A 21,068-nucleotide genomic window follows, 5' to 3' on the forward strand; every position below is an offset into this window, starting at 1 on the left:
AAAAACGAACGCAAATAAACGTTCGAGCGCGCGCGCTTGCTCCGAAATAGATCGAACGGAATATACCTATATAGGTGTAATAATACTATATAGCCGACTCCGAAATTTATATGATATCGGCATTTAAATCCTGTACCTTATACTCGCCCGTTGAATCATCCATATATCTGGACAATAACAAAATGTCAAGTTCGCGCGCGCAAGACGGCTCCGACACGAGCGCAGCAGTCAGCACATGACAGTATTCTGTGCGACACAGCTGCCGTAACCGGCCAGTCGACGATAATATATATATATATATTCGCAATATCGCGCACGCACTTTGTGTATATGTGTATATAGCATACATTCGCGCGCGCGCGCGCTCATAATAACCTTAAAAAACCGTGCGTTCGCCGACGCGAAACATAAACAAACCGTCGACGTTTGAATGAACAGTCGCAAAATCCATCAGCCATGAACAGCGGGGAGTCAACGCTGGACGCTATCAGCGGTCGGGATGTACACAGCGGTGGGGTAGGTACGACGAACAACCCGGTCAGTGAACAGGAACGCGAGTTGGCCCGGGAAGCTCTGGCGGAGTTCGTCCGGGCCGACTTTCAAGCCTGCTCCGCTATTCTCGAGAAGCTCGAGGCGCTGCGACCTCAGGATCTCAAGGTCACCCACAACAAGATCATCTCGGATTTTTACCGGAGCTGCGAGCCCCAACGGATGGAGATACTCCGCAAGAGCCTTAATGCGATAGACGTAGTGCGGCCGTCTAACGCACAAAGCTCGGAATCCGAGGAGGCCGAAAGGAGCATGCTCAAGTACAACCAGGCTGTGATTCTCTTCCATTCGAAGAAGTACCGGGCCGCTCTCGACATAGTCACCAGTATCTTTGCACTCAACGAGCCCTTGGGTATGCTTAATTCACTACTGTTTTATCATTAATGGCTTTTACTGATGGTTTGTCATCGTTGCTGTTGCTGTTGTTGTTGTTGTAGAGGAGTGTTTCGTGCACAAGATTTGTATGATACTGCTGGAGATACACCTGATATTGGGGAAGCCTGATACGGCGATGCTACTGGTCCATTTTGTGGAAAATCAGTTTACTTCCTTGCCGGATTCATCAAAGTCAGTGCTGGGCGAACAAGGACAGAATCAGAAGCATGAGGGTCTGATCAAGGCTAATTCAAAGACGACAGCCAACTTGGCTGCAGAAAAGGAGCAGAAAAAAGACAGCATGGATGTGGCCGCTGAAGCCTTTAGGATAAAGCTGATGAAGTTCAAATTGAGGATCTATTTGAAGACTCTTCAGGTTAAACTTTGCAAGAGGGAGTGGAAGAGTTTGGTGTCTTTAGGGATGCCAACTGTAAGTTTTATATATTTTGATATTATTTGCAGGATTTGGATGAAATAATGCTGGATAACCAATGTGTTCTTTTTCAGAATCTTTCCACAATTTTCTTAAAGGCTAATTTGGAGTACTTGAGAAAAAATTTTAAAAAGGCAATGAAAATATTGAATTCCATCAACAGCGAGACGTGTCCAGATTTCAGGTTAGTGCTTATGTTTTTCCTATAAATTGAGATTCATTCCGATTACTGAAATTACAACCATTTGATATTAGATCCAGTGGAGAATCTATTGCTGTGTTGTATTATAATAACATTGCTAGTCTTCATTTTGCCATGGGAAAACCACACTTGGCATGTTTCTATTTGAAAGCAGCACTGGAGGAAAATAAAAAATCCATTGAGAGTGTAAAAGGAAAAAAAGATGCAAATAATTCTAACTCTACAGATTCATCCACCCAAACTACAATGCCAATTCATACCCAAGGAAAATACAAACATTATGAATTAATGTACAGTTTAGGTGTAAGTTTACTTTATACGGGTCAAGCTTCAAAAGCTTTCAATTGCTTCAATGAAGCATCACAAGTATATTACAGAAATCCAAGACTTTGGCTAAGAATGGCTGAATCCTGTATAATGTGTCATAAGTCTGTGAGTATGCAAAGAATACAAATATATAGGAATATATTATACTTTACAATAAATTCATTTAATCGTAAATATTTTTTCTCCAGTCCAATAAAGTTGATTTTGATATTGCTGCAAAGCGTAAAGACATTGTTGAGAGAGTGATAGGAGATAATGAAAATGGAGTCAGCAGGAAATTCGTTTTAGCATCTTCTCTAACCAAAAATTGTAAATACAACAATGAAGGACAATCTTATGCAATACCACAACCAACATTAGAGTACGGAATGCTGTGCCTAAAAAATGCACTGTTTCTATTACCTATGGCAGAAAAAGAAGATTCAGGTGTACCACATCCAGCTTTTAAAACCTGCATTCCACAAGAAGAAGGGCTGAAAAAAACATCAGGGAATCAACCACAAACTTTACTTGGATCACTTTCACCTCCTTCTCAGAAAATAGGTACTGCATTTAAATAGATTAAAATTGATTTTGCCTAAAAATACAAATAAACATTATTAAATTTCCATAGGTAATCACAATGTTTCGAGTTCACATATAGATAACGCGCCGAAAATTGCATCTCAACCTTCTCAATGTACCATAACAGAAAACTTAAATTTAAAAATCAGTATTTTGGCTGCTAGTTCTTATATTTCATTGTGCCTGGGTGATTATGTAGTGGCATTGGAACATGCCAAATCTTTACTCAGTATAAAGAATTTGCCAGGTGCGCATTGGTTACTTGGTAATCTATATGCTGCAGAAAGTCTCATTTTCTTAGATAGAATTTTTGAAGCTTTAGAGCACTTGAAACTTGAAAGTCTTCAAGATCTTAGTACCTATATACCAATTGGAGAAGTTGTTGGAGATAAAGAAAAAGTTGTTGAAGAAGTTATTGAACAAAAGCCAAGCAAAGGTAAATTAATATTTTTTTTTTTACGTTTCTGCATATCAGAGAAAGACATACAAATTTTTAATATTCCAGTTTCGTGGTATCCATCAAATATAGCTACAGCTAAATCAATACTTCGATATAATCTAGCTGTTGCGTATGCTATTCGCGGAGAACTCGATAAATCAGGAGAAATTTTGAAGCAGGTAAAAATCTGATTTTATCTTTAAATCATATGCTATGATGACATATAATAATAAATGAATGGTTTCATTAGGTTTGGACGTCGAAAGGTCCTGACTGTGATGTGCCTATTCACGTTATCATGTTAGCTCTTTACATTGAATTACAACTAGGTAAACTATAAATCAATAATTATATATATATATATATATTTTTTTAAATTAAAAATTTTCATTTTGTCTGCAGGTAATATTGATGTTGCACGTTCACTGATAAAGCAGCACTACTGTCTAGAACTACAGCAATAACACTGAACCATTTTAGTCAAATTTTTTTATATGAATTTGTAAAAATATTTGTATATACTAGATTTATTACGTTATTGATTAGCACAAGGTGCTATATAATGAACTTTTGTAGCTTTAGCAGTCTTTTTTTTATTAAATATACAATTGTGTACAAATACATGAAAACAAATGTAACAAGATTAACAACGCCCATCTTTACTTATTCCCAGCAAATGGAATGTCTCTTTAAATTTTCAGTATGCTCTCTTTAAAGACACTTCTAGTTTGTAAAGAGAAAATTGTTAAAAAAAATCTAACATCAGTCCATTAATAATTTATGATGCGAATCTATAGGCTATCAATCCAGCAACTGCTACAAGCGTTCCACCAGCCAAACTCCATGTAAGTTTTGCTGGAGTTTTCTTGTTACTACTTGCTGTTCCAACGTTATTTTGTTTATTATCAGGTGTAGCACCCAACATCTTACGATACAAGTTCTTTTCATGACGTGCATCTTTAGCCGTTTTTTTCTTTAAAATTGATAATTCTTGCAAAATAGCTTTGTTATCTGGTTCAATTTTCGAAGCCTGACTCAATGTCGCACAAGCTTTGGCATGTTCTCCTTTGTAGTGAAGAATTTTACCTAGTTATTGAAAAGAATTAGCATTTGTTTTTTAATAAATAAAAATTAATTGAAAAATTATGTTAAAATGGAAGTACCTTTTCGAAATAGGGCTTTGACATTATGTGGTTGGCATCTCAGAACATTTTCAACACTCTTCAAAGCAGCATCATAAGCTTCACATTTTAGTTGTGCAGCAGCTAAATTGTTGTGCACCTTCAAGGCATCTTCAAGAAGCGCTTGCAACTCAGCATCAGTAGGTTCAATAACTTTTTTCTCAGGAATTTTTTCTGCCATTACATCGTCATTGGACGGTGAAAGGTATTCCAAAGCCTTTCTGTAGCAATGAATAGCCAGTGTAGATTCATTACGTGCAAACCACCAATTTCCTCTCTCTCTCTTTTTGTTGCTAAAACATAATTGTTAATTAATTAAAATATGCACGTGATTTATTTTGAATGACTATAAGTTTTGTTTGTATAATTACCCAATCTTTTGCCTCTCTGAGTACTCCAACTCATCAATATCAGGTTCAAACTCAATGCTTTTAAGAACAATGTTGTATGTTATTTTTGCATCAGGTGGTATTTCTGGTAAGGAGGCTGTTGCTTTTCTCCCCAAAGAACCATATGCAAATCGTGAAGCAGTCTCTACTTCTGCTTCTTCTTCCAAGTCCATCAGCGCGACTGCTAAGTCTAAACCCTGTAAAAATAGAATCGTATATTAATTTCCATTGCATTTCATGTAATTTTAAAATAAATTACCTGTATAACTTCCATATCTCCTAACTGTATTTTGATGTCTTCTTCCTCTTCGACGATGGTTCCATCCTCCAGTCTTCCAGTAAATTTTAGAACACAAACATCAGATCGATTGGGTCTGGAATTCTCTTTTCCAGCCTTCAACACCTTCTTTCTCAATTGTCCATTGCCCAGAATATCCATCCACTCGTTCACAGGATGATCACTCAAGCTTGCTTTGGTCAGAGGATCATCAGGATCAACATCAAAGTTCAATTCCTTCTGAATAAAATCAGACTGTGTGTGATTTTCTTCAGATGGAGGAAGTGTTTCTGTCTCCATGGCTCAATCTGACGTTTTCTTCAGTTAGCTACGAAAATACTTGAATACTTAGCACTAAAAAAAGGTTTCAAAAAATGTGCCAATTCATCGCAGGTTCTACACGATTCGTTAGAAAGGTAATTATAATAGATAAGCTCGGCGCGAGAAACTTCGAGTTTCGCGTAAGTACTTACATTGTCTTGCTTTTAACTTTCGTCGCTCGACTGAATATTGGCGGATTTTATCTAATTTCGCTATAGAAAAACAATTTACCGGTTGACGAATTTTCTGTGCATCGGTCCGCGAACTGTAGTACCTACTTAGTGCGAGACTTCGTTTCGTGTATATTTTGTGAGAGCCTAACCTTAACTACGATACGATCTCTATTTGTGATTATGCATGTGGTCACTGATGTCACACACTTGTTTTTTCTGGAAATTACTATCAAGTAAGTATAAGTATGCCCGATGTATACAATAGAGGTTGTTCTCTTGATAAACTTGGATGCACAAACGTATATACGCACAAACTATAGCTCAATTTCAAGGATTCGAATATCAATATTTTTCTCGTATGTTTTTATGTCAAGTCAAGCCTCTCCCTATCTTATTGCTTACGTGCGTATAAAATATATATATATATACTGAAACCTATATATAGGTTTGAATAAACTTTATAATATGCAAGTAACTATTTATAAGTGGGTTGAGCGAATAATTAATTACTAAATCAGTATGTGCTACTGTATCAAAAAGTAATGAACTAAAATAATTTCTCTGTATCGCATTATCACCATTTCAATTCTCTTATTGGCACGCAATATATTTATAATAACAGCAAATACCTTTTCTTGCCTGAAAAACTAAAAGACCAAGATATTTTTACTATGAAATATCAGTGTCCTTTTAATAATAATATTTAAAAGCAGTGGATAGAAAAAAGACAACAAAAACAATCGAATTTGTTACAATATTAACAATAAAGTTATCACTGACGGGTATTATTGATAGGACGCGTTCGAACTATAGATTCCACAGTGTACAGTATACGAGAAAACTCCTATTCTATACAGGATAGATACACACCATTACATAACGCCAATGGGAAATTTATGCTAATTCAATTGGTATGCCATAACATTGCCAACATATAAGTGCCATACATTCTACGCACACTGCATATGCTGGATAGTTCGCGATTCGTAAAAAATCGAACAAGTATTATAGAAAGGATACCTAAGTATAACCAATCTCACACCTGCACAGGAGGGCGTTACGCAATATGCATCCATTAAAATCGTCAAAAAATCGAATTGAATAAACGGCGCAATCAGCCCGGCGATTATGAATCTTTTCCGAAAATATTTGCCAATTAAATTAACAACAACCGAAACAGGATGTCGAGACGCGCGAGAGAGAGAGAAAAAAATGCGGACAACGAATGAAAAACAATGAAGGAGCCGCGCTGATCCGTTGCAAAATAATAAGAACACACGTCGTTAGCCCGGCTGTTTATAATTGTTTACGGTACATGTATTGGCACAGCTTAAACAAGGCAGAAGCCGCGAAAAAGTGTGTTTTCGATGTCCGTGCGCTACCTATTGTGAAAACTCGCTGACCAATCAGGACGTTCCAGCGGAGAGTCGCGAGCACTGCGCAATCTCCGGGCACATATATATCCCCGAGAGCGCGTGTGAGTATATTATAGAGTCTGCTCCGACGTCGACGCGCTCTCCGGCACTTGCTCGCCAGCGAACAACGAGGATCGACTTGCTTACCCCCCGACTCGCTGCCTTTTTTTTTCTTACATCCCCGTAGTAATCGATCATAGCACTGCTCATCATGAGGAGCCTAGCTCTCGTTCTGTGCCTCGTCGTCGTCGTCTCCTGCTCCGGATCCGGTGCCGAGGAGGCCAAGAAAGGACCTAAAGTCACCGACAAGGTAAGCTTTATATATCTATATATACATACATACGTATGTGCTTGTATGCATTGTTTACCAGCGTGCGAGATGCAGTGCTCCGATTCGAATTCAAATCGCGAAACAAAGATTCGTCGGTAATTTTATAAATATTGCGAATATGACACGCGTTTGTAACAGACCGTCTGACTCGGCGAATTCGAACGAGATCGTTCTATTCTTTTCGGAGCAGATGCCGCGGAATTCGAACAAAGGAACTCGACGCGTGTCAAAGACCCGTGATGAGCATCCTTGACCTTGACGCTTCATCTTTTTGTTCTGATGTTCAGGTATGGTTCGACATCGAGATCGGCGGCGAGAAGGCCGGTCGTGTTGAGATCGGACTCTTCGGCAAGACTGTGCCCAAGACCGTGAAGAACTTTGTTGAGCTGGCGAAGAAACCCGCCGGCGAGGGATACAAAGGCAGCAAGTTCCACCGTGTCATCCGTGACTTCATGATCCAGGGTGGCGACTTCACCAAGGGTGACGGAACTGGAGGTTCGTAGCCTTGCTTTATGCTTTGCTCCTTTGGAATTCGCGCAGTGCACTGTGCCGATAATTGACGTTTTTTTACGGACTAGAGCGATTGGACTATAAAATTTGCATGACTCAGTGCCAAATTATGTGTAGCTGTTGACTTGCTAATCGAAATTTTATCTAAATTAGCATTGAACATTTTCGTTGGAGTTTTATTTTTTGTTTCGAAATGTTGTATTGTCAAATAATTTAGTTTATTAATTTTTTCAATTCATTATTGAATTTCTCAGGAAGAAGCATCTACGGTGACCGCTTCGAAGACGAGAACTTCAAGCTGAACCATTATGGAGCTGGTTGGCTCTCGATGGCCAATGCTGGCAAAGACACCAACGGCTCTCAGTTCTTCATCACCACCAAGCAGACCCCTTGGCTCGATGGTAGACACGTTGTGTTCGGAAAGATCATTAAGGGAATGGTAAGAATTCATTGTCACTTTTCGTACATTAAACCAGCCCAACTTGTGTAATAAAGCAAAGCATTCATGAATCTTGTTATTTCTCTTTGCAGGATGTAGTTAGGAAAGTTGAAGCTTCAAAGACTGACAGCAGAGACAAGCCCGCTAAGGACGTTGTTATTGCAGACTGTGGTGCAGAGACTGTGCCTGAGCCATTCAGCGTTTCTAAAGACGACGCTACTGAATAAACCTGCCAATTTCCTCTTTTATAGTGTTAATTTTTTATAACTGCGCGCACAACGTATTTCCTTTTTAAAATTAATGAAATTAATTGAATGAGGAATAAAGAAATTTATTTACTAAGAAAAATTTTACCGACTTTCTTTTTTATCCCAAAAATTCTGAACTATAAGTTGTGGCTTATCTCCCATGTATGCAGAAAACAGATGGTATATTCTAAATCTTATCTATAATGCTATATACTCTCCCGAGATAAGGCGGCACTTTGCCGCGTTTCAAAACTAGCGGTACACGAAAATTTTCTACCTATATAAAAAAAAGTTTATTATCTATGAATACTTCAGCTGTGGTATTCTATTTCTCAGTCGCTTTCCATGTGGATAGCTGCGTATAGACCGACGATCTATATAGTCGCACTCTCGGCGTATTCTATTATAGTGCTATATATATGTGTGTTGTGATTTCGCGTAATATATAAATGTATCACGGCTTGGGATCTCAACCTAACCTTGAAATATAAAATTTTGGCAAAGCATCCAGTTCAAACAAACAGCCAGAGCATGACGAATGCTCATTTTAAGTTTCGTTATTTTAATTCCACAATTCGTAGTATCAGTCTACGGTAAAAGTCATCGCCTGTATTTATAAACGGCATAAAAAATGCAGTTTCAATCAATCAAAGCACCTGTTGTATATGCAATTCTGTTATCAATTTCGTTGTCGGTTTTCGTGCTTTACATAGTCGGTGCAGCTCATTATCTCACCGATCATGAAGAAAATACGTGTGATATGACATATATGTTCGAGTATCCACAATACGTGGTTCGTACTTTCTCGAAAATTCAGAATTTTAATTAAGAAACATTCAATTTTTTACTCTCTATGCATAATAAATATTTGACGATGTTATTTGTAACTATGATTTTTGTACGTTAATACTTTCAGAGGATAAGATTAATTAGTAAAAATGATGACGTATCCGAAGATTACGTATACCCAAGGTATGGACTTTTTGCTTACGGAGAGGGTTTTGTTACTGAGAGGCTGCGAAGAATGCACTTTACTGGTATTCCTGTGCTTTTTATTCCTGGAAATGCTGGATCACATGAACAAGGTTTTCAAGAGTTTGATGAAATTTATTTAAATAATTTTGATGTCATTATAAATCAAATAATAATTATATTTCAGTGCGTTCTCTGGCATCAATCAGTTTAAGAAAAAGTTTGAAAAGTCGAACTCCGTTTCATTTTGATTATTTCACTATATCATTTGGCAAAGATTACTCAGCACTGTACGGAGGAGTATTAAAAAAAGAAACTGAATATGTGGCCAAATGCATACAAAGGATACTTTCTCTGTATCAGGGCAAAGTAAAAAATATCATATTGATTGGACACTCGATGGTTGGTATAAGTCATAAGCATGTGATAAAGATTAAAAGCATTATCAGATGAGATTAAAATATTTAAAAATGCTTACTTAATTGATTTAATTTTTAAGCTCTTTGATGTTCTGACTTTTTTATGACTGCTTTAAATCTTTTAATAATATTAGATTGATACATCTCAAAAAACTACCTTAAAAATTATTTTACAGGGTGGAATAATTGCCAAAGGTGCTCTGTTGTTAGTACCCGAAATTAACAGTAATGTTGCTAGTATTTTACTCACACTAGCAACACCACACAAACCTTCGGTTTTTCCTGATTATACTTTTTTAAATTATTATCAAGAATTAACAAGTTCTATGGCTAGTATTAAAGAAAATGGAACAACTGTAATCTCTATTGGTGGAGGTCCAAGAGACATTTTGGTTCCTTCTTCTCAGACAATTGATCAATATGCAGATATCAATACTCTCACTACCAGTATTCCAGGTGTCTGGAGATCTACAGATCACCTATGTATATTATGGTGTAAACAATTGATTATGAACATTGTAAGATCACTTTTTGATTGTGTGGATACATCTCAAAAACCAGCAGTCATTTATGAAAGCCATGAGCAGAGAATTAAATCTTTCAATTGGCATTTTGCTCAGGTATGCTAGTAATCAAATTTTGTAGAATATATATTGATTGATTGATGGAAGTAAATCAAATATTTTCTACAGCGTTTCAGCATGGAAAAACGATTACCACGCACAGTTTATAAGGAAAAAGTGGAATTTGCTATGAATGAAGAAAGTGAATGGATTGAAGATATGCGTAGACAATACGTGTGGAGTAGTAAAAATTATACATACAGTCGTAATAAATCAAAGAAACCAACTACAATATATCTCATGTTTAGAGTTAATGCACCTATCGATACTCTATCTATTGATGCCATTCATTTAAGAAATAGTGATTGGATTTTTGCCTGCTCTGCATCGAGTATACGCGGGCAGTCAAGAATTTGGTAATTATACGAAAATTACGTTTCTAGCTGTCGCGAAAAAATGTGTTGTTCTATAAGTAATAATGTCTGTCTCTGCATTTTGTAGTACATGGGGCTGGAATTTGTCTAACCGTACGAGAATTATCCCAGGATCAACTAGAAAACCTTTTAAATACTCAATAGACTTGGATCTCAATGAAATTCGAACTTTAGCAGTTTCTCACGTAATCGTGAGGATTCCAGATCAAACTGTCTATCGTTATGACGACGACGACGAAAACGATGACGACGACGACGATAATCAAATAATTCAAGTTGACGCCTACACACGAGCTGCTAGATATAAACGAATTAGCAATGGAAAATCTTGGTCTTCCGATCGAGGAAATCTTCGTTATTATGTTGCCCTAGATGGCATTACTGACGCCGTATCGGTAGAATTCAAAAACTCAAATTGCACCGAGAACAGTTATTTCCATTATTCCATTGTTGAATTGTCAGAACCATGGGTGCCTGGATCCGGGCAGATGCAATTTATCGCGGAAAAGTAAGTTAATAAAGTCTTTGTATTATTACACGATTACGACAGATCTTAAGCAATCTTAAACATTTTTCCTGCACCTTTACAGCGAAGACAGTCCAAAGATTTTGAAACTGCAAACTGTACATTCCCAGCGTTTGAGAATGATGAAACAGCAAAGTGCTGAATTGAAACTATCTCTGGATCCTGCTTGTTCATACAACATTCATGTACAAAGAGCGAATCTAGTTGAAAGAATCGCATGTATGGTACGCGATAGATGGACTTTCATATACCCAATAATAATTGGATTACTTTTACTCAGTATTGGCCAAAGAATAGATTTTTATAATGAAGATAGAACGAGCATTTTGGCCATCACGATAATCACGATAATTCTTACCGCGAGCTTGAACCTCGTTCTCGAATGTTGCGTTGGCATTGCTATCCTACATATCTTAGCTATTGCAGTTTGTTGTTGTGTAGTATTTTTTGGATCTGTTGCTCACAACATCGCCGTTCGGTAATGACAGCATTAATAACTTTAAATAAGCCTTCAAATGACTTGACAAATTTGTTCACTAATTAAACGTCTGTTTTTTTTTTCCACTCACATAGATTTTTAGCGAGAGCTGTAACTTTTTCAACAACTTGGTCGGACTGGTTACTGGGAGGAATAGTAAATCAGCTTCCTATTGTAGCTGCTGGTGTCTTACTCTCTATGATACCAGCAACTTGTGGAGGCTTAGCGATGCTCCTTTCTATTTTTCTACACTTTCTAAGACTGACGCGAATGTATGAAGATTATTTGGAAGAATTATTGCTGGCATCCATGAGACATTTTAATCTCTTGAAAAAGCGTGATAAAAATAATCAGGAATCTGGTGATTCGGTTAGGCAAAATATATTCAATCAAGTATTACTGTTTTTGTTTTGGTGCTTTGCCGCGTTACCGGCTGTTCCATCGACGCTTGTTTGGGCTAAAAATTTCAGGTAAAACAAATACCTGATTTTCTTTTTTAAAATTCAATCTTAAGCATATTAAATTAACTTTTGCATTTTAGTTTTAGCACGAGGTTGATCAACGAAGATCAAGTATTATTATACAGTTGGATTGTCATGGTTACCTGTGGGACATCTGGACTTGTACAAATACCAAAATCTTCAGTTAACTCATATAAAACTAAGATGCTAGCTACTTTGTTACGCTGTTTGGGCTGGATAGCACTTGCAATATCTGCCACGTCTAACACGGCGTATTATTACTGGTGCTTTCCACCTTGTCTAGCGATTGTTGTAGTTCTAATTTCTCTAAATTCGCTACAAGCGTAAAATTATTTAATAGGCTAATTTTTTTAATTCGTCAAATTATTGTTTATCAAAATCGAATGTTTACAAGCCGACTGTGATTAGTTGTAAAGTTTTTGATGAATTTTGTGGATTAGAATTTTGTTAAATTATGTTAATTGTATCGTCTGAGTTTTAATTGTTATAGAGAAAATTTAACTAAATTGAAAAAATATTTGTTTTCTTTGCGGTAAATGAAAGAAAATATAATAAGTAGATCAAGATTTTAATAGTCAAGTTGTCAACTTTTTTGACAACGGTTGTGATTGTATAATGTTAGGCAGGGTAATCAATTTATTTCCCAAATCAAGAAATAATATTGATACAATGATAAATAAAAACACAATTCTTTAGTTAAACTAACTTTTTTTTAAATAAAAAATCTGAACATATTTGCGAATAAATGATATTGCAATTGATTAAATTTTTTAAACATTATGAACATAAAAATTAATTGAGAAAAAACGTAATGTACACTATAAATTAGGTATTGTGCGAAAATTTTCAACGCCTTACAATTTCTATAAATGTTATTCTGTATTCGATGTATAAACAAAAATATTTTTTAAATATTCTTTTTTCACATCATGTTGTGATGCAAATCTCGAGACTAAGCGGCGAAAAATAAATATATTATCAAGTTATCATTTCGTTATAATGAACATTTAGTCATTTTTTTTATCCCTTCCTTAATAATCATGAGCCCATTCATTTTCTTGGAGAAAAGCGTCCACTACCTCCTTCATTGCAAGATTCGGGATAAGTTGATCCTGTGTTAATCGGACACGAGTCACTGGATCAAAATGACCTACTCTTTGAAGGTGCTCTTCAATATCTTTTCTTTCATACGTTATTCCACTTGGTGTGATGACTGGTTCTTGAAGAATTTCAAAACTAATTTTACCACATAAATAATCAGGAACTTCTCGTTTCTGTAATATAAAAAATTCCGTATTATTTAATTGCAGAAACAGTAAAATGTATTAATGTATTATTATAGATTAACTATTGCAATATCAACTTACCCTTCGATTATCATCAACTTTGGCAAATAATTCATTTAGTAGGCTTAATGATGTGTCTCTTTTTTCTTCAATCTCTCTCCGAATAGCTGCTATTTTTGACTCTGTCGTGTGATCTTCATCCCCTTGTTCTTTTTTCTCATCATCGCCTTGGCACTCTTTTTCTTTGAGCTCTGCTAAACTTTTTTCTGCATCTACAGCTATCAAACGATTCAGATAGGATTGGAGCTCGATTTCTTGATTGATCCTCTGTTCCTCCTTAATTTGAAAGCGCTTTTTCCTTGCTTGTCTTAGAACACTTGTCATATCATCCCCATAGTTGAGCTTTTGCTCCTTGGCCAGGTCCACAGCTAAGCAAGAGCATCGACATTTTCATGTCGAGCTTTATTTATTTGTTTATTTATTTTTTATTTACTATTTATTACATATGCAAATTCAACCCATAGCTTTCAATTTTTAATTTGACTATTATATTTGATACGAATAATATTGAACTCTTCAAATTATACTAAAGCTACTTAATTAAGTGTTAATATTCAATGTTATCTGATGTAATATAATGATAACCACATACCTCTTTGAAGATGTTTGATGGCTTCATCGTACAACTCCATTCCTTGAAGGGCCAAACCAAGAAAAAAGTGACCTTTTACAAGACATGGATCTAAATCTAAAGCACGGCGACAATCTTGACACGAAGACTCCCATCGTTTTAGCTTCAGGTATGAAAGTGCTCGATTTGTAAAGTACAGTGCTTGGTTCGGATTCTTTATCTGCAAAGATGATATTAGAATGTTAATCACAAAGTACAGAACATTATGGGTTATCCAAACAAATTACTCACAATGGCTTTTGTATAGCAATTTGCAGCATCCTCGTACTTGTGAAGACTAAATAGACGGTTACCCTGTTCCTTCAGCTCTTTGTCCGTAAGGTTTGCTGTTGAATACATTTTACTCATTTTTACGGCAATTAATTGCGCGCTAAAAAGTTTTTGTTGTGTAGGCGAAAACGAAACGTATATACGGTGCTACATATGCGCCTGATACAAGTTTTCTTCGACTTTGTTTACTTCTAGAGCATAACGCCTTCACTGTGCTGAGCAAATAAACTAACTAAGGCACGGAAGTAAAGTCGGAAAGAATATCCGCACGATGCCGAACATGTCTAGCCCACTCAATTCACGGACTTAGGCGAGTTTCTTGACCATTTTGTGCCTTTGTGTGCCTCTTCGCATTACACTTTCTGCCGTTCGCGAACTTACGACGATCGTGCTACGACCAACGAATATAGACACTGACTGCACTTGTAGTGGTACCTACCTAGCGAACATCATCTTAGATAATACATTTGTATACCACAGTGGAGAATACTCGCACTGCGCAGAGCAAGAGAGTTGTGTTGAGTCGTCACTCCGCGGTAGTGCCAACTTGGAAGCTCGAAAGTGCAGCAGCGATTCAGCGAGCTGCTGGTGGGCATTTAAATTTGAAACGACCAATACGGTAGATAAAATATGAAATTTATTTTCCTTTGAAAAGCTGTACACATTGATAACAATGTTATAATCTTTTTATATCTGTACACGTGTAGCGGTATTTCATAACAAATAACAGAATAAAATTAAAACTATCATAGAGTAGTAACAATTTGTACCATGATTGTTCGTATTAATTTAGATCAACATCACAGGTAAAAATTAACTTAAAAATTTGCTCCTAGTTTTATACGTCGTTAAGAATCTTTTGTGTCAGCTACGCTGTAGACACTTATTGGTTTCTTGTTTATTGGGTGTATAGCTTGGGTCACAGTGATGCCCATGCCATGTTCCAGATATTCCATTACTTTACTAGCCAACAACCGGTTGTTGTCATGAACATGTGGATGTGATATAAATTCATCTAACTGTGAACAAACAATATTATGGTTATAAATTGAAGCATTAACAGTATGAAAAAAAGGAAGCTGAACATAACTCACTTTCATCCACTTGCATTCGCTAATCTCCCTGTCACACTTGACAATGTCAAAAGTCTGCGGAATCAAGCAAGAGATAGTGTAAATATCTGAACAACCAAAGGCATATCGGTGTGCATGTCTGAATGCCAACATGCACTTAAATTTGGCTATGACTCCAGTTTCCTCAAGCACTTCTCTCTCCACCGCAGTGGTCATATCCTCTCCAGGCTCTACGTAGCCCCCTGGCAGTTTCCAGTGTGTGCTAGCAATACTATGCCTCTCTCTGACAACAAGAATCTCCTTGGTTTCCTCGTTCAGAACCACAGCACCCACACCCAAGTTCGTGTGAGCGTAGGGAGGCACATTGCACATCTCCACTTCAGGAAGCCATCGGTACAAGGTAGCCTGTTCTTGCTTGGCATGATGGAACTGAAATCCTCTCTTTGTCAGCTCTGGTATCCAGTAGCTCTGATTCAGATCCACCCGGAACCATATCGTCCGTCTTTTATCTTTCGCCCATTGATTTAAAGACGCTGCAATAATTAAGAAAAAAAAAATATCACGTGAGTCTCATGATCGATTGCAATCGCAAACAAGTAAGAAGCACATAGAAAAAAAGTGTTTGACCTTCAAGTCGCTCGGGAAACAAGGCGACGTCGCAGGGCTCGGTCTTAGAGTCAACGGTGATGCCGTTGTATCGATCAACTTGCCCACAAAAACAATTCTCTTGATGTTGAGCCATGCCGCTCGAAAAAACGAACCTGACTCCACGACCCTGCAGACAACGACTGAGCGCCTTCGTAAACATCGACGCTGCCTGCAATGTGTACTTACTACTACTACCACTACTATCTCGCGCGTGCGACTCTCCCCGCCGCGTGTGCAGGTGTGTATAATACGTTTTCGCGCACACGTGATGCGCTAAAGTGAATAAGCGTATATATGTACTACTATACGAACGAACGCGCGCATGCTCACGATGTGTCAGCTGTACAAGTTTCTCATGTATATAAGATCTTTTAATCCATTCATCGCTGATCACCCGCGTGATTCGAAATCCAAGAAGAGCTATGTATACATGCACATACGCGCACGTACAATAAATCAGTACAGAGTCTACATATATATATATATATATATATATATATATATATATATATATATATAAAAAATATGTTAGAAACGTGCGTGCTGCTAAAGTTTATCTCGTGCAATCACTCCGCAGTCTTGTATAATGACTTGTGCACCGCAACGCAATCGTCATCGCTAATGACGTGCGCAGTCCCCGGCCTCGCTCCAAAAGCTCTCAAGGTCATGGTAAATCTTCTCCGTCCTGGGATTGTAATTAAGGGCCTGGCAGACTCGACAGTAATGCCGGGAAGGACTACCGAAGTAGCCGTGCTCGTTGATAACCCGGTACCTGGACCGCCAGGATTTCAGCCTCGCGTATTCCCGAGGGTTGCGGTTGAGATATTGAAGGTAATTGGCGAGCGACGACGGATTGGCAAAGTCTTCGACGTGGAGGTAAGAATTCGGCGGTAGGAGACGTTGACAGTCGTCGCGAGGTGGGCCCATTATAACCGGGACCGGGCCTTTCTCGTACGCGTTCCAGAAGATCTTTTCGCTCATGTACTCCCGGCAGTTCGAGTTCTCGAAGGCCAGGTAGAACTTGTAGCCCGAGAGAAGCGGACAGTCCTGGGCGAAGTGACCCGGACAGGCTGTACGGTTGCCGTTGAGACAGCGGCCGAAAATTTCTAGATCGTCACCTGTGGAGTTATTGAGATTTATTGAGATCTTTATTAGCGACAAGTTTTAATTATACGTTGGTTGCATAAAATAATTTTGTCTATATTTAATTGAGCCATTCTGGCAAGATGAATCACAGGGACTGTTTTATCGTGCAATGACTCAAGAAAGATATCGACCGATTACGTTAACGACTATATAGAAGGGCAGCTACAGCTGGTAAAGTTGACCTATATAATACATGACTATACCATAAACAGGCACGGCCGAAAGTCGCAGAAACGCACGTACGGCCGCACGCAACCCTCGCGTTACATCCATTTCTTCTATACTATAGGCAAGCGTTATTTGTATATATTTATGAATATATAGTTACTCTGAGAACTAGTATTTTTCACCTGAAAACTTTTCCACGCGTTTCTTTTTAGATTTACCATATCGGGTATACTTCATTGGGCATAAAGATGTAACGGATTCGTACCAATTTAATCACGCATTTGGATTAATAATACAGTTATAACCGATATAGATACGTAATATTATTTTATTAGCAAAATGATATATATGAGCTAATGTTTTATCTATATGAGTTATCAAATGTGGTTTTTCCCAAACTTAAGGAGCACCAATGATATTCGCGATAGTGACAGCAGTTTTTGATCATCTAAACTGATAACGATTAAATTTGAAACTTCGATGCAGCCGATGTAAGTAAGCTTATCGAGATAACTACAGCTATGAAGAAAGCCGAAACCTATAAAAGAGAGCTTCCACTAGAATTTTAAAAGTATTACAAGTGTAGCCGTTCAGATTAGTCGATTTTTAAAAGTACTTAGAAATTCATATCGATTGCCGTCATCTTTTATTCTTATTCGGAGGTAAGCAAAATTATTACACAAGTTGAAATAGTAGAATTCTCATTATGGTAAAATAGATAAGCAAGATATAAGCTAGATAGATTTTCTAATTAAGGCATTTTCCGCCTACATCAACCGCCCAAATCTCTAATGTCGCGACCACATCCGACTCCTCTACGCGGCATCGGTTCGTTACTCCGATAATAAGTATAGCCAATCGAGAAAATTATTAAAACAATTACTTCATAATTTCTTACCCAAAACGCTCTTGAGCTCCTTAACATAATGCCAGCGATTATTATTGCCCGAACAATTACTGCCGAGGATCGCGACTAATTTTCTATTAGCCTCTCTCTCCTCCAGAGAATCTATCTCATTATAATCCATAGTCTCCTCGCTTACGTCTCTGCGAGACAAGGTTCGCTTGAGAATAGTCCTGCCGTAAGGTACAGGAACATCGCTATCCATCCGATAGGTCATGGACCAATTAAAAATACCGTCGTAGTTCGAAAGCTTCTGAGGCTGTACTAAGAAAGTATTGATCGGCGACTCATCTGTCAGAAAAATCCATCGTTGTTGCAGATTTTGACGCTCGGGCAGAGATTTTACTCCTCGCGTTCGATGCAGGTGGAATATTACCGCATCTGCCATGTCAAGCTCCTTGCGTTCGTACGTTAGGAGACAGTTTTTTACCGAACAGTCTTCCCAAGCCGAATACCTGTGAAGAAGTACACTATGATTGTTATTGTTGGACGCAATATTCTATACGAACGTATATTTCCTCGAGATAAACTTTTTTCAATGCACAACAGCAGATAAGACAATCTATAGAAAAGATGTTTTCCCGTCTAAAAAAAAAAAAAAATAGATACGCATATCCGCCGACACTTTACGATGTTACCGATTTTTCCGAGCCCGAAACAAGACGAATAAATACAATTTGTAATCTGTATGCAATCGATGTACATACATTCAATATTTACTGGATGAGACTCTATGTACGTACCAACCAGTGCTCGTAAGGATATCTTGACCAATCAAAAGCTCAGTTTTACTTTTGGACATACCCCTCCCATCTCTACTGCGCAGAACAATACGCGAAACATATTAGTTTTACCCTCAGACCTCCGGAGAGTGAACATCGTTTATGTAGGTGACATTCTTTGTTATATTAAAATATTTGTTATTCGTGTGCGTGAATGTGCGTTATTATATTTTATAAAGGATGCCTTATCCAAAGTGAACATTATTCATATAGTCAGCTAAGCTTCGAGTTCGTGACATATTTAAAATTAATTAATTAACAATATTTCTACTTTACAGCATCAGGTACAGTTTCGTTACAATTTACCTAAAATCCGAAACATATATTTTTTACAAATCATACCTATTATTGGATTTTAATATTTATGTTTCTTAAACTTTTAAAATGAATATTTCTACAGGCTACTAGAAAAATTGGTAAAAAAAGAGAAAATTAATAAATCGTAAATTAAAAAGAAAAATTACACTTTGTTCAGGGAAAATCGCCTGAGATGCCGTCTCTCGAGAAAAGATCCATACTCCCACACGAGTATAATAAAAGGGTTAGATCTGTTGGCAGTCTTTGGCGGCGCCGGACTGTCTTCTTGCGACAAAAGCCAATTAGCCAGCGGCGTCGAGTCATTCCTGAACCGTCGCTTTTGCCACTCGAATTCTTCCACGGACAGCTGATCTTCCGTCCTCTAAAAAAAAAAAAAAAAAAAAATTCGCCAGATAACTCGGTTACCCAACCATTATAACCGTCGTTATGTACGACCATACCGAAAAAAAACTCGAACGTGTGCTCATTACTTACTATATATACGATGTGAAAATCGCCTATAATACCGCTATAATGCAGGTAAATGCGGTGCATATGGAGTGCGTACATGCTGCAATTACACGTATGTACAACAACGGTCGGAAAAAAATGGAGCGATAAAAGCGCGATATCGACTGAATAACTACTAAGTACGCTGTCTATGTATTGGATTTTTCAACAGTACAACACGGAAAAGAAAAGCTAGTACAGCTATATATATATATATATATATAAAGGACGGTTAGAAAAGGCGGCGGCTCTTCAGTCATTTGATCGATTTTACTCGGTAAAGCGTGAAAAAAACCTATATAGATTGCAGCTTTCTTTCACGGATGTAAACTTTTCGTGGAATCCATAAGAGAAAGAGAGTGCATAATTCGCGATGAGTTTTTTGTACAGTTACGTCGGGAAACCATTACAGCCTAATTAAAAATCGCAGTTCAATAGACGACTCGCTCGAGCTGAAATTCCCTTTTTTCCCTGCAGTACAACACGGCCTTTTCGTTATCATCGAGAGCAGGACGCGCGTTAAAAATAATCGATTCCGCTCTAATAATGACTCACTAAAACGGCACACTCACAGTGTATTATATACACACCGATGCAAAAATGCATAACTTTACAACGACCGTAAACTCCTTTCAAATTAGACTCTGTATCCCAACGTCTTTTTATAACACACTCACACACACACACACATGCACACGAGATCGCGGCGTGAAAGCGACTTCCCCGAATTATTCCAAAACACTCACCCGCGGCGTCAGTAGGTCCTCCGATGATGCGATATTCCTTACCACGGTAGGCACGTTCCCGGTTCCGAGAATCGCGACGACGAACAGCCCGACGAGGCAGAGAGCACAGCCGAGCAACAGGAGGCAGCGCAGCGAGCGCAACAGCATCATCGTCGTCGTGCCACTAGTCACTCCGCACTGCAGCAAGCCGGTCCCGATTTTCTTGACTAGCCATGCGTACATACGCCGGTTAGGTTCCTCTCTTTCTCTCGTTGTTATGGAGAACAGTAGACGAGCACCACTTCTGCGTGTAATCCGCGCGAGATAGATGCAAAGACTCCCTCTCACTCGCGGCGGTGCATGACCGACTCGACTTTTTCCCCTTTCTTTCCTCTCTCTCTCTCGAGAGAGAGACGGCTTCTGTTTATTCTTTTCGTCGACACTTAATTAATTGGCTTTTTTCCGTACGTTCTTTGCCAGTACGTAACGCTACAATGACGTTTGTCAGTTGTCCGATAGGT

The 21,068-nt window shown here is 37.9% G+C and overlaps 8 protein-coding genes across 13 annotated transcripts; 3 read left to right on the plus strand and 5 right to left on the minus strand.

Moving 5' to 3' along the window:
* Positions 1-192: 192 nt before the first annotated feature.
* LOC100120612 (CCR4-NOT transcription complex subunit 10) lies at positions 193-3,536 on the plus strand. Its single transcript, XM_001604184.6, has 9 exons — positions 193-901; positions 987-1,354; positions 1,432-1,541; positions 1,613-1,991; positions 2,075-2,429; positions 2,500-2,886; positions 2,956-3,068; positions 3,140-3,218; positions 3,292-3,536. The coding sequence occupies exons 1-9, from the start codon at positions 457-459 to the stop codon at positions 3,351-3,353; spliced, it is 2,298 nt and encodes a 765-aa protein (XP_001604234.2). The 5' UTR covers positions 193-456; the 3' UTR covers positions 3,354-3,536.
* LOC100679156 (peptidyl-prolyl cis-trans isomerase FKBP8) lies at positions 3,458-6,938 on the minus strand. 6 transcript variants are annotated; one of them, XM_032598038.1, is made up of 5 exons: positions 6,613-6,938; positions 4,719-5,064; positions 4,442-4,656; positions 4,053-4,363; positions 3,458-3,975 (listed from the first exon to the last, which is right to left on the minus strand). In XM_032598038.1, the coding sequence occupies exons 2-5, from the start codon at positions 5,034-5,036 to the stop codon at positions 3,668-3,670; spliced, it is 1,152 nt and encodes a 383-aa protein (XP_032453929.1). In that variant the 5' UTR covers positions 5,037-5,064; positions 6,613-6,938; the 3' UTR covers positions 3,458-3,667. The 6 variants fall into 6 exon arrangements, with proteins under 6 accessions (XP_032453929.1, XP_008210403.1, XP_008210401.1 ...); XM_008212181.4 differs by lacking the exon at positions 6,613-6,938 and adding an exon at positions 5,860-6,062; XM_008212179.4 differs by lacking the exon at positions 6,613-6,938 and adding an exon at positions 5,210-5,621 and having other exon boundaries at positions 4,719-5,090.
* Positions 5,410-8,273, plus strand: LOC100679271 (peptidyl-prolyl cis-trans isomerase B). Its single transcript, XM_003427250.4, has 4 exons — positions 5,410-6,955; positions 7,264-7,471; positions 7,741-7,925; positions 8,018-8,273. Exons 1-4 carry the CDS (start codon positions 6,857-6,859, stop codon positions 8,150-8,152), a joined length of 627 nt encoding a protein of 208 aa, XP_003427298.1. The 5' UTR covers positions 5,410-6,856; the 3' UTR covers positions 8,153-8,273.
* Positions 8,274-8,408: 135 nt separating this feature from the next.
* On the plus strand, positions 8,409-13,040 carry LOC100120636 (GPI inositol-deacylase). The gene is made up of 9 exons (XM_008212182.4): positions 8,409-8,966; positions 9,090-9,258; positions 9,333-9,547; positions 9,741-10,184; positions 10,257-10,543; positions 10,629-11,069; positions 11,152-11,565; positions 11,661-12,035; positions 12,107-13,040. Exons 1-9 carry the CDS (start codon positions 8,805-8,807, stop codon positions 12,372-12,374), a joined length of 2,775 nt encoding a protein of 924 aa, XP_008210404.2. The 5' UTR covers positions 8,409-8,804; the 3' UTR covers positions 12,375-13,040.
* Positions 12,739-16,504, minus strand: LOC100120659 (E3 ubiquitin-protein ligase CHIP). Its single transcript, XM_001605355.6, has 6 exons — positions 15,995-16,504; positions 15,389-15,900; positions 14,256-15,313; positions 13,986-14,184; positions 13,415-13,761; positions 12,739-13,321 (listed from the first exon to the last, which is right to left on the minus strand). The coding sequence occupies exons 3-6, from the start codon at positions 14,370-14,372 to the stop codon at positions 13,079-13,081; spliced, it is 906 nt and encodes a 301-aa protein (XP_001605405.1). The 5' UTR covers positions 14,373-15,313; positions 15,389-15,900; positions 15,995-16,504; the 3' UTR covers positions 12,739-13,078.
* Positions 15,143-16,109, minus strand: LOC116415679 (nudix hydrolase 8). Its single transcript, XM_031926540.2, has 3 exons — positions 15,995-16,109; positions 15,389-15,900; positions 15,143-15,313 (listed from the first exon to the last, which is right to left on the minus strand). The coding sequence occupies exons 1-3, from the start codon at positions 16,107-16,109 to the stop codon at positions 15,143-15,145; spliced, it is 798 nt and encodes a 265-aa protein (XP_031782400.2).
* A 129-nt stretch (positions 16,505-16,633) lies between the features above and the next one.
* Positions 16,634-17,232, minus strand: LOC116738535 (alpha-(1,3)-fucosyltransferase 7-like). The gene is made up of 2 exons (XM_032598044.1): positions 17,190-17,232; positions 16,634-17,133 (listed from the first exon to the last, which is right to left on the minus strand). The coding sequence occupies exons 1-2, from the start codon at positions 17,230-17,232 to the stop codon at positions 16,634-16,636; spliced, it is 543 nt and encodes a 180-aa protein (XP_032453935.1).
* A 444-nt stretch (positions 17,233-17,676) lies between these two features.
* Positions 17,677-20,883, minus strand: LOC100120707. The gene is made up of 4 exons (XM_032598041.1): positions 20,569-20,883; positions 19,480-19,694; positions 18,228-18,688; positions 17,677-17,867 (listed from the first exon to the last, which is right to left on the minus strand). The coding sequence occupies exons 1-4, from the start codon at positions 20,788-20,790 to the stop codon at positions 17,707-17,709; spliced, it is 1,059 nt and encodes a 352-aa protein (XP_032453932.1). The 5' UTR covers positions 20,791-20,883; the 3' UTR covers positions 17,677-17,706.
* Positions 20,884-21,068: the final 185 nt, after the last annotated feature.

The sequence above is a fragment of the Nasonia vitripennis genome, chromosome 3 (assembly GCF_009193385.2).
Source record: "Nasonia vitripennis strain AsymCx chromosome 3, Nvit_psr_1.1, whole genome shotgun sequence".
Taxonomy (NCBI): Eukaryota; Metazoa; Arthropoda; class Insecta; order Hymenoptera; family Pteromalidae; genus Nasonia; species Nasonia vitripennis.